Source organism: Protomyctophum bolini (genome assembly GCF_963924005.1).
Source record: "Protomyctophum bolini genome assembly, chromosome: 9".
NCBI lineage: Eukaryota > Metazoa > Chordata > Actinopteri > Myctophiformes > Myctophidae > Protomyctophum > Protomyctophum bolini.
The window spans coordinates 22,213,834-22,226,822 of record NC_137870.1 but is presented as its reverse complement, the minus strand read 5'-3'; the positions used below and the strand labels follow the sequence as shown (position 1 = coordinate 22,226,822).

Sequence of the window (12,989 nt, the reverse complement as noted above, 5' to 3'; positions counted from 1 at the left end):
TTCATGGGTTTTTTATTATTGTTTGGACCCAATGTTTTATACATTTGTGTCAATAAAGTAACTAACTAACTAACTACTTACTTACACCACAACAGACTGCTGATTCACTGACACACCACAACACACTGCTGATTCACTGACACAACAGACTGCTGATTCACTGACACACCACAACAGACTGCTTCAATCACATTAGTAATGAATTATACAAACAGCACACACAACGCAAGCAGCAGCAATGTAAGGTCTGTGGATTTTTCGGCCATTTGAATTTGAATTTTATTTTTGATAGACGGTAAGGTAAGGTACAACGTCTCATGCAGACCTACGTATATATGCTCTGAGGCGGGGGTGCGTATAGACAGGGCTTAATGTATTCAGAACAATGCACACAAAGTGCACAAAGACCAGCACACCGTCTGCACTGGCAATACGAACTTTATTTAAAGGCAACGTTTCGGTCAAAGGCCTTCTTCAGGCATCCGTTTGATATTTGATAGATGAAATTCGAAAAAAAAACTTTCCGTTTTCTATTCTAAATGCAATTCAGAAATGGTTAATTAAAACTTAATTCCTGATTTTCATTGGTGTGGTTTTAAACACAATTAAGATTTTAAAATTCAAATTTAAATCAAATACACAGACCCATGAAAAAAAGGTTCCGTACGGACCGTACCTTGAGCCGTCTTCTGCCTGAAGCTCCGGGTGTCGATGGCAGTGTGGGGGGGGGGGGCACGGTCTCTACCTCCTCCTGGGTCCTCCTGGGTCCTCCTGGGTCCTCCTGGGTCCCGCTGGGTCCTCCTGGGTCCTCCTGGGTCCTCCTGGGTTCTCATGGGTCCCCCTGGGTCCTCCTGGGTCCCCCTGGGTCCCCCTGGGTCCTCCTGGGTCCCCCTGGGTCCTCCTGGGTCCTCCTGGGTCTTCCTGGGTCCCCCTGGGTTCTCCTGGGTCCTCCTGGGTCCCCCTGGGTCCTCCTGGGTCCTCCTGGGTCCTCCTGGGTCCTCCTGGGTTCTCCTGGGTTCTCATGGGTCCTCCTGGGTTCTCCTGGGTCCTCCAGCGTCCTCCTGGGTTCTCCTGGGTCCTCCTGGGTTCTCATGGGTCCTCCTGGGTTCTCCTGGGTCCTCCTGGGTTCTCCTGGGTCCTCCTGGGTCCTCCTGGGTCAGGGGTAGGCAACCATTATTATCAGAAGAGCCATTTTTGGCCCAATAACGTATTTCAATTCTATTTGGAGCCACAAAATAATGTTTGTCTTTCAATATTACATTTTATTGTTTGCTAATTTCTCAAAGCATATCATAACAAGTATACTGTACCAGTAAGCCAGCAGCATTGGTGGTGAAAGAATAACTTTATGCCTCCTACAAATTCAATAATAAATTATGATTAAATGTTAAAAAAAAAGAAAAGAAAAGAAAAAGAAAACTTCTTATTACTTTTCATACTTCTTTTCCATAGCAACTGGGAGCCACGGGAGAGGGCCTATAAGAGCCACATGTGGCTCTAGAGCCGCAGGTTGCCTACCCCTGCCCTAGTTTGACATGTCACATGGATGCTACTTAAAGCATAATGAAATCTTGGGAATTTTGCCTTATATTGGATGTTTATGGTACCCCAACTTTCAGCAGCTGTCACAAAGTTTCCCAAGGGAGTTGGGTTGAAACAAATGTATATGTGATTGTAGACACCTTTATGAACACGTTTGTGAAGAAAGCTAGTGGTAAGCATTTCTTTTGCATATTTGCCACACAATTAGCTAATTTTCTCTAACTAGTGCGCAAGCCACCTGTTTTTAAACTAATAACAAATTAACAATACTAGCCTATTATATTATGCACACGTGTTACATTTTCATAAAATACAGCATGTTTACGTTTACAGCACGTCACAGCTTTATTTTAATTTAGTTTTTTTAAGATATATATATATTTTTTCTGCCTTTTTATTGATAGGATGAAAGTAGTCACAGCTTTGTTTAATTGTTGCAATATTTTTTTTTGTTTTTGTTTTTTACTTCACCGCATCACAGTCACACGAAAGCTTGTAACTCTATTCAACTAAAACTTCACTCCCCTCAACTAGGCTGCATTTCCATCAGGCCTTACTGGGTCAGTTAGTTGGAATGTCAAGTTGACGTGTTCTAAGTTTTGTAAACAGAAAAACATGTTCTGTGCGGTGCTGGGGTCTCCCCCACAATGAGGGGACTACATACATCAACACGTCTGTCTGAAATAAATCTGTGGCCACGTTACACAACTGTTGCAAATCAATCAGGGGGGACAACAGAAACAAGTCCAATCAAAGATCAATGACAAGTCACAATTATACTGCAAAGCAGTTGGTATTCACTGTTGTAGAGAGAGAAAGAAAAGGCCTACAAAATACATTTTTGCCACCATGCCAGTCATTTTGCTGATGATCTAGCACTCCTATCACACACACACCATCAGATGCAGGAAAGGTCATTCAAGCTTGAGAAAGCAGCTGCTTCGCTTGGGCTCAAAATGAATGCATCAAAAACAAAAGTAATGAGAATCAACAATAAAAACTCAATAACGATGGACCAAAATCAACTAGAAGAGGTAGACAGCTTTACGTATCTAGGACGCATAATTGCTGTGGACGGAGGAACGGAGGAGGATGTCAGTGCCAGAATCGGAAAAGCAAGGATCACACTCAACATCTGTGGGACTTCACTTCACAAGACACAATAGGAACACAAATCAGGAGGAGGAAATGGACATGGATAGGACACACACTGTGAAGAGTCTGAAGACACAACAGATCAATCACAAAACATGCATTAACATGGAACCCGCAAGGCAAGAGGAAGAGAGGAAGGCCTAGAGCCACCTGGAGAAGAACCACAGAGCAGGAGATGAAGGCACAAGGGCTGTCATGGCAACAACTGGAGCGGAGGGCACAAGACCGAAGGGGATGGAGGAGACTCATCAATGGCCTATGTTCCTCAGGGAGTTTAAAGGCCTAAGTAAGTAAGTAAGTATGCCAGTCATGAACCAAAGCATCCACCCAACAGTCACAATGACCCCCAGCAACTAGCCGCAATTTGCAACACTATCTTTTTTTATAATGGTTGCAATACCTTTCATTGACAGCCCATTGATCCACATCGAATTTCCGATCTGCTTGTATTAAACAACGTTAAACTCACCAACATTGCATCTGTAGAGCATGCTTATCCTCTTTCAATCTACAAAGCGACATGTTATGGGCTACTTTCAGTCAAGAAATTCTGTGATAATTTAAGTGTTGGATTTGGAAGCACTCGTTTCGTTTTTATAACGGGTCGTGCTGCTGCCTTATGTGCAAATTTGAAACAGGTGGTAGGCCGGGCCGTTCAGTGACTTTGACGAGCTCTTCCAAACTCCCAACACTTAAAAATAATATCCTGCACAGAATTTCTTGAGAGAAAGTAGCCCACAACTCACACCTTCAAGGCAGCTGCAACACAACAACTGTAGATTCAGATCAGCATTCAATTCCAGAGCCAGATACTGAACATGTTTCATTAACATGTTTCATTAACACCCAGTCATTGGGTCCCAAAATGGCAATAGTACACCAGCTTGACTCACACTAGTATCCACACAGCATACAACACAAGCAGCAGCAGCAAAGAAGAAGAAAAACAAACTTGAGCCGTCTTCTACTAGTTCATGATGAGCCCTCCAGCGGTGTCTCCAGTCATCTCCAGTCCACATCTGGCTAGCTGGTCAGTACTTTCCTCCCAGTATCAACGGCACCGACCAGCCTCATTCTCCTGGCTGCCATCTTCTCACTCAGCCTTGGATGTTTAGTCCTGCACATAGCATTCTGGTGTTGTGCAGCGGTCAGGGATTTAGGGCAGGCACTCGGGTCCAGCATTCACAGCATGTCAAAGGAGAATGGACTCTGGAAGCTGAGCTTGGGGGGTCTGGGGTCATTACCCTGGCTTGTGTACCTGTGGAGCAGGTTGAGAGAGACACCATAAGCTTTGAGTATAAGTAAGTAAGTATGGTAGAAAGAAAGAAAGTGAGCTGACCAAGAGCCACACACTGTACACTGACTGTCACAAACTCACTAGCAAACCCTTATAGGGATAGGCTAGCTCCTTTCGGCTCCCTTGGTTACCGTTTTTGTATTTTGGACGGCGGGTTTCCGGTGTGTCAGATTTGGATGAAATCAGATCAAAATGAAATGACATCATCCGTCGCCGTGGAAACGGCGTCTTCGGCGCAGATGTTCTAACGGCGACAGAACGCGTAGCTGTCCTCGCAAATGAAACTAGGGGCTACTAATATATACTATTCTCTGCCTATCGGGACGTAACTCGGACGGCGCTGAGTCGGGTCTGGTGGCCGTCGCAACGCTCGGCACGGCGACTCGCTCGGCTAGCGCCTCGCTCGGCGGTGCCTTACGTGGCTCAAGGCCACCAGACACGGCGCGCCTCCGTCGCGAGGCGAGGCGATTTCAAGTTGATCTGCTCTCACGTTAAACCGGCTCACCGGTTACAACATATATACGGCCTAATAGTAGCCATCAGTAGTACTAGTACATAGCCTATTCTATTCTGTCACAAAATACGCAGCCTAGGCTATAGTTGTACGTATATACACATAATGTTAGTTTTATATCGGATATTTAATATGTTTTAGGAAGGACGCTGTGCGGACTTTGGACATGCCCTGGAGACGGAAATCTAGATGTGCAATTCAGGCTGTAACAATTGGTTTAATCTTTATCACTTTCAACTAAACCATCATTGGTAAACAGTTAAGAATAATTTATTCTAATTTGGTGCTGTTGCTGCGACACCCCCAAACAAAACATATTTATTCTATAAATGTATAGGACCCATGCACACAGCACTTCAATCACCTGTGTAATGTTGGTTCATTTCACCATCTCGCCCTCACTCACTCTCTCACGCATGCACGCACGCACTCACGCACGCACACACACACACACACACACACACACACACACACGTTAATGCTAATTGATTAGCATAGATAGCTAACTCACCAGAATAAAACCAAATCGACCAAGCAGTTTATGACGATGAATTAACGTTCAAACTACTTGTGACTGAGCAGCTAGTTTTCACTTCCTAACAACCCAGACTCCACTCAACTTCCATGAGGTACTATAAAGTTATAAGTTGTTTATTTCACCGTTTTTTGTTTTTACTACTAGCACTGTCTGTCTGTCTGTTTGTTTGATTGCAGCAGGCGTGTGGAGGGGGAGGGGGCGTGGCTACCAGAGGATTTTAAAGAGCGTGCTTCTTATCTCAGGCCAGGGAGTGTCAAGCTGTGTCAAGGCCAGTGGTTTTCAACCATTTTCATGTCAAGTAGTCTACTGGAAATTTGGTGATTAGTATAAACTCTTATGATAGAAATGTTATCTATAGGCCTATTAGATCAAATTCAGCTTGGTTGCTAAAAGTTGTTGAGCAATTTGAGTAATTAGCATAATATGTGACCATACCATTAACAACCTATAAGGCAAATAATTCAAAATGTCATCATTATTTATGTAGCAGTGGCACCATTCCAAGCATTATTTTTGCACAAAAAAACACTCCTTGGTCTAAAAAAAAAGACAAGTGGTTTACTAACCAACATTTCTGGGTCTAACATGGGACCTATGGGGGCTTCCATTATTTAATCTACATTTAAACCATGGACCGTGACTACACCATTTGATGACATAGCCTCTCAGACCCAAAATTTGTCTTTGTTTCCGTTGTAGCTGGGTCCCAATTCGTCCGAAATCAACAAGATTGTGCACGTTTTTGATTTTTGGCATGGTGTTAGGTATGGTTATATTATAAGGTTTTCAAAAACTATTGCAAGCGAGTTGGGCTCGCCCCTTAGTGGTCTGTTTGCAATGAATCCTTATGTTAAATAGGCCAGCATTGGATTCATTGCAAACAGACCACTGCATAATTGTTATGATTTTCACACTTTGGGAATACTATTTCATCAGAACTGTCTGTCTAATCAATTTGATTAGTTAACATGTAATAATTAATTAGTCATGACCGGTAGACAAATACCCAATCCAGTGGCACTCTATCAGTAATGAGATGCATCGTGGAGCAGCAGGCGTTACATATAGCCTACAGGTAATTTGTCTCCTGACCTTGTCTCCCTCTGTTTGGAGATGGGTGCATAACACAATGACTTGTCTATTTGTATTTAATCTGATATATCCTGTCTATGCCATGACTTTAGCTGTTACCTCAAGTTCCCCTTACAGCTCTGACCTGTCCCCAGCAAAGGAGTGCTCTCTGCAAAGCAGCTTTGAGCCAAGCTTTGTGGCTGAGGGTCACTATGTCATTGGGGGAATCTTCCCCCTTCACTACAACCAGGAGATGCCTGACCTCAACAGCACCTATAGACCACCAGCAGTCAAGTGCAATGGGTGAGCTTCACAACAATTTGCAGTGAAATTATATATAGGGGATATAACTTATTGTAAAACAAGTTAGTCATGCCATTTAATTCTAATATAGAAGGTTCAGCTATAATTCTTTCCTGCATATTTTCTGTTAACATGTTATTTAAGCAATTAACCATTAATACATATTATTATTATTCACAGCAATAGGTTGGCATTGTCATTAAGAGGCACAACCTCTTTACATGTACAGTAGGCCTATGTCAAGCTAATTAACCTCAGTCTCTTCTAAATTTATCTTTTTCTTCCAATTGTGCTCAATGTGTGATAGATTTGATCCTAGGGCTTTCCGCTGGGCTCAGACTATGAGGCTGGCAGTTGAGGAGATTAACCAGAGTAAAGAGATATTGCCCAATCACACTCTCGGTTATAAAATCTTTGATTCGTGTGCTTACCCTCTGACGGGTCAGAGGGCTGCTCTGGCTGTGCTGAATGGACTGCATGAGGTCAATTCACCAAAGTGTTCTGGTGCCCCCCCTCTCCTCGCTGTCATTGGAGAATCTGGCTCTGCTCAGTCCATTGTGGTGTCAAGAATCCTTCAGCCCTTCAGGATCCCAATGGTAGGGTTAATAATGTTGCTTTATAATCGGAAACAAATATAGCAATAGCAATTTGGATCTCAGAAACCCCCCTGTCGTGAAACTTGACCCATGTTGTATGGCCCTTTTTAAGTCACCCCGAGCGCCTGCTAAATGCATACATGATACATTATGACTAACTTCCCTGCACTATTAACTGTTTATTTTTACTTCTGTCCCAGATCAGCTATTTTTCATCCTGTGCGTGTCTCAGTGACAGGAGAAAGTATCCCACATTCTTCAGAGTGATCCCTAATGATGACTATCAGGTGAGAGTGTTTGATGAGCAGTTGTCAAAGCAAATATCACATATCTAAACATACAACTTGTTGATTTGTCCAGCCTATATTTCAACGTTTTATGTTTTTCTTCTGTACATTAATGCCATACTTTGTCATACAATTGTCTTACTCAAAAGCAGAAAATATAACTTGTAGATCTGCTTCTTTTGCTATATCTGAAACATTGTTAAAGATACAGTGGTTAAGTCTGCCTGTGGGTTTTCTAATATTGAATCATCAATGAAAAGTATTAACTTAAATCATTTTACTAAAATAATAACCACATTTTCACCTCAGCTACATTAGAGTTTCAAGGAGAATTCCAGACTAACATTTTCTTACGTAAGAAAACTGTTGGTCTGGAATTCTCCTTTAAATAATAATATATTATAATAATATTATGACATTGGATCCATTGAAAGGCAGGTTATTCTTTTCCATGTCCTGAAAAATTATGATTTTGGTTGACATACAAGGTTCCTGCAGCAACCATATACTGCAGTGGTTCCCAAACCTTTTAGATTGTGACCCAAAACAGACATTAGATGTTTGCCCGATCTACAAGCTCACAGCGTGGTGCGAAGCGACGCATTGTGAGCTTGTAGATCAGCTATTTTCACTATTTCTTAAATATTTGTGATCTTATTTATGGATTTCTTTGATTTTTCTTTGATTTCTTCATGACATTAGACATTACTAACAAAAATCATTGAATTGAGTGGTTTATTCAGGAAAATCTTTGTTTTGTTTGGAATGTTTTTTTTAAAATGTTTTGAAATAATAATTAAAAACTAAAATGTAAGAACCAGCAAATAAAGGGACGCATAAAAATGTGTCCGCGACCCACAAATGGGTCCCGACCCACTGTCTGGGAACCAGTGGTATACTGTACCAACACTTTTTTCATATATATTTTTAACTGATCTCAGGTCAAAGCCATTGCCCAGCTTCTGCTGCGCTTCAACTGGACATGGGTGGGGCTGGTGCGGGGGGACCATGAATATGGTCGCTTTGCTGTGCTGGGCCTGCTTAGAGAATTAGAGGGCACAAGTGTGTGTGTAGCCTATCAAGAGATGATCCCCCTACTTTACAACCGGCGAAGGGCCCTGGAGATTATGCAGGTAAATGGATGCTGAAAAAAATGTGGCACAAAAAAAGATATAAATGAAAATATAATGATTAAGTAAGTTGAAAACATACCAAATGGCCCTGGAGATTATGCAGGTAAATGGATGCTGAAAAAAATGTGGCACAAAAAAAGATATACATTAAAATATAATGATTAAGTAAGTTGAAAACATACCAAATGGATGATACAAAAAGCCATGAGACTTGTTTCCATAGTGGTCCATTTTTGTATGGATCACAGACAGCAACTATTTGTTTTCGATCAAAACCACTGATATTGTACTAACATATTCTAACTTAACAACTAATTACTAAACTAATAAGCCCACAATACCTCACATCATGATGCATGATGAGCTTGTAGAATGTAGATCTTCGATTTTCAAAACATCTTCTATACATTTTATGGATTTGTATTTATTTAACTTTTAAAATTCAGATGCCAGGCTTAAAGTGGTTAAATCCTGATGAATTGTAATGCTGCTGCTTACGCTTTCTCCAAGTACGCCATTATAATTAATTTAATTTAGGGACGAGGGTCGTTTAATTTCCCCCTACCCTGGTCATTCTCATTCTCTTGCTTCTTCCCTCCTCCACGGTAATGATAGTTTTGCATTTTTCATTTGTTTTTATTGTTATTTTGTTTTGAGTGTTTGTTATCCATTTCAGTTTAGCTTGGATTAGTTTTTTATTGAAATATGGTGTATTTGTCAGAGGATTGATTTAGAAAGATCTACAATTGCTGCTCTTGTAGCTCTTATAGCAGTGATGGCAAGCTCTGGTAGATCATGCTATTTTCACTATTTTTCCAAGATTGTTAGTTAGTTTTGTAAATACAATACAGTTTCAGTTATAATTTTGTATCTGTATTTCTTTCTATGCATATATATACAGTATGGATGTCAAGTCACAGGTTCATAACATCAGATTTTAGTGTCAGTGACTCAGAGGTAATAAACGTATAAATCACAGAGATCATGGGCAGACTATGACTATGTTGTGCAAAACATGCCCCGTCAAGACAAAATAAAAACATTTTCTCCCCTTCAAGTCCCAATTTAGTAAAGCCAATTCCCAATTCCCCAACAGTTATTTTGATCATTTCAGTTAACTATTATAAGTTAATAACCTTGCCCTCCTCTCACACAATGTCATTCTTTGTGAAAGGTGATGCGTAGCTCCGGGTCTATGGTGGTGGTTGTGTTTTCAGCGGAGGGAGAAATGACCCCTTTCCTGAAGGACTACATGGAGCAAAACATGCCAGTGCTTCAGTGGATAGCCAGCGAGGCCTGGGTCACAGCCTCCGTCTTCGCAGGGCGTGAGTACTACCCCTACCTGGGAGGAACCATCGGCTTTGCCATCCGACAAGGCCACATCCCAGGCCTCAGAGAATACCTGCAGACAGTCGATCCTCAAATGTACCCCTCTAACACACTGGTTCAGGAACTGTGGGAGGCTCTGTATGGCTGCTCGCCATCGCCCTCCTCTGGCTCCCCGTTGTCACCCTGTTCAGGGCAAGAAGCTCTCTTGGAGCAGCATTCAGCCTATATGAATACCTCAAGTCCCAGGGTGGCCTACAATGTCTACAAAGCTGTTTATGCAATTGCACATTCCCTGCACAACCTCGTCTTGTGTACACCAGGCAGAGGGCCCTTCTATAACAGTTCATGTGCTCAGAACAGCAACATACATCCCTGGCAGGTATGAGTGTGCACTAAGTAGGCCTACTGATATACCGTAGTAAATCGAAATAATAATGTGGTTGTCACAAAATCCCAAGGCACATCTGAACTTGTCTCATGGTACACCAATGAGCAATACAGTATATGCCTTGGCAGACACAACATTTAGACCTATAGTTGCTGTCGGGCAGAAACCTTGTATTTCCATATTACACCTTTTATGTTTATTCATTTGGAAATTAATGCTGGACCTCCAGGAAGCGTTGCACAAAAGTTGTGAAAATAGCCGATTGACAAGCTCACAACACATCATGATGTGAGATCATGTGACGCGTTGTGAGCTTTTAGATTTTCTATTTAAAAAATGTTTTTAAAATAATAATGAAAAGGGAAGGGTTTTGGACAGGTTTCCACCTGACAGTGCCGATTTGGGTAACAATGTTGTAACATCTGGTTAACCAAACTAACACACTACTTAAAGTCCTACTGTCTTTCATTTTAGATAAAACACTATCATTAAAGTGTTTTGTCTTTAAGACTCAGAAAGGAATGTTGCAGGCATGCAGGGTCCTAGTGCCCAGGTGGGGCCTATACTTTCCGAAAGTCAGACATTGGAGGTGATAGTGCCCCTCAAAAATAACTTTAGTTAAAACTATATATCATTGCTTTTTCCCCCAGCTCCAGTACTATCTCCAGGAGGTGGCATTCAGCATGGCTGGGGATGAGGTGAACTTTGACCTGAAAGGCGACTCCATACCCTACTATGACGTCATCAACTGGCAGAGGGGCACAGAGGGAAACATTGAGTTTGTCAACGTGGGGTTGTTTGATGGCACCAAGGATGCAGGGACGGAGCTGGTTATCCACCAGGAAAAGATCACATGGGCGGGGCATCAGAGCGAGGCAAGCTGCTCACACTGTGTATTTACCTACATCAGATGTCAACTGTTGAAGTTCTGTAGATTGAGATGGAGGTAAGTCAGGTCAACAGGTTAATCTAGATTAGATAGGATGACTTTGACACCATCAGGAGGTTAATTACCATCGGATCTTATTATCACATGTATTACTGTTTTATTCCTTATGGGTACGAATTACTGTAGGCTACAGTTTATAAACTGCCACATTAATTTGTACGCAAAACAGACTAATGATGATTTATGGCATATTCATGGCAGAAATATTTAAATTTGAGAAGTATATATCTAAATATACTGAACATTTATATAAACATTTTCAAGGCAAAAGGCACTAAGACTATGCAAGTTGAAACTATGTCTTTACTTTTGGGATTTCGTAGGTTTTAGATGGTCTGCAGCAAGCATATGAATTCATGAAGCTGAACCTTGCAAGTTGAAAGCATGTAACAGCCATGTATCCCATGTAGAATAGATATCTATATTATTGTATAGGCTCGGCTGTCATAAAAGCAAGCACTAGTCGATAGAGACAACATTTGAGCCACATCTCTCTGTCCCCCTCAGGTACCTGTGTCTGTGTGTAGCACCAGCTGTCACCCAGGATCCAGGAAGGCTGTTCGTCGTGGTGAGCCTGTGTGCTGCTTTGACTGTGTACCATGTGACAGCGGTAAAATTAGTAATCAGACAAGTGAGTTGTATTTGTATTTGTCTTGATAATATGGCAATAACTGAAATTGGGCCTGTCTGGCATTGACTTAATATAAAGAGAGAGAGAGAGAGAGAGAGAGATGGACAATAAAAACGTTGTCCTAAGCCTTACTCTTTTCTTTATAGATTCTATAGACTGCACAGTTTGTTCCGAAGACTTCTGGTCAAACACAGAGAGAACAGCATGCATCCCCAAGAGAGTGGAGTACTTGGACTATGATACATTGGGCATAGCCCTGACAGTGATCGCTGTGGTGGGTGCCTGCCTCACCGTAGCTGTCCTGATAGTCTTCCTCTATCACAGGAACACAGCCATCGTCCGTGTAAACAACTCTGAGCTTAGTTTCTTCATCCTGCTCTCCCTGACCCTGTGCTTCCTCTGTGCACTGGTGTTCATTGGGAAACCAACCGCCTGGTCCTGCATGCTGCGTCACACAGCATTCAGCATCACATTCTCCCTGTGCATCTCCTGCATTCTAGGTAAGACGCTAGTAGTCTTGGCTGTGTTCACTGCCACCAGGCCTGGAAATAACATTATGAAATGGTTGGGGCCCAAACAGCAGAGAGCCATTATATTCACGTGCACCCTGGTTCAGGTGGTCATCTGTGCTGCCTGGCTCATTGACGACCCTCCCATTCCTTACAGAAATATGCAGTATGAAGTTTCTAAAATTATTTTAGAATGCAGTGTGGGCTCCAGCCTAGCCTTTTGGTGTGTTCTAGGCTATATTGGCCTGTTAGCATTTCTGTGCTTTGTTTTGGCCTTTCTGGCTCGGAAACTGCCTGGCAACTTCAATGAGGCCAAGTTCATAACTTTTAGCATGTTGATCTTCTGTGCTGTGTGGGTAGCATTCATACCTGCGTATATCAGTTCTCCCGGGAATTATGCAGATGCAGTGGAGACATTTGCTATTCTGGCTTCCAGCTTTGGCCTGCTGGTCTGCCTGTTTTCTCCAAAGTGTTACATTATTCTATTGAAACCAGAACAGAATACTAAGCAGCATCTCATGGGGAAACAAAAGAAATAATACAGAGTAAAACTACATATTTAAAAGGGTTAAATATCAAACCTCAAAGTTGAAAAGTTGGTTTTTAATTAGTATCTTCTGGTTTTGTTATGGTACTATAATTACATACCATCAAACAATTGCATGTGCAAAGAAGCAGAGTGTAGCCGGAGATTTTTACTCTACTGTAGTTTAGATACTTGAAGGAAAAGTGGTGCCAGAGCAGCAA

General features: G+C 41.9%; 1 protein-coding gene across 1 annotated transcript; it reads left to right on the top strand.

The window, feature by feature from the left end:
- Nucleotides 1-6,220: 6,220 nt before the first annotated feature.
- Nucleotides 6,221-12,781, top strand: olfcv3 (olfactory receptor C family, v3; the record flags this gene model as incomplete). The annotated part of the gene is made up of 8 exons (XM_080772863.1): nt 6,221-6,420; nt 6,728-7,016; nt 7,217-7,303; nt 8,245-8,436; nt 9,611-10,144; nt 10,804-11,028; nt 11,610-11,733; nt 11,880-12,781. The coding sequence occupies 8 exons, from the start codon at nt 6,221-6,223 to the stop codon at nt 12,779-12,781; spliced, it is 2,553 nt and encodes an 850-aa protein (XP_080628989.1).
- Nucleotides 12,782-12,989: the final 208 nt, after the last annotated feature.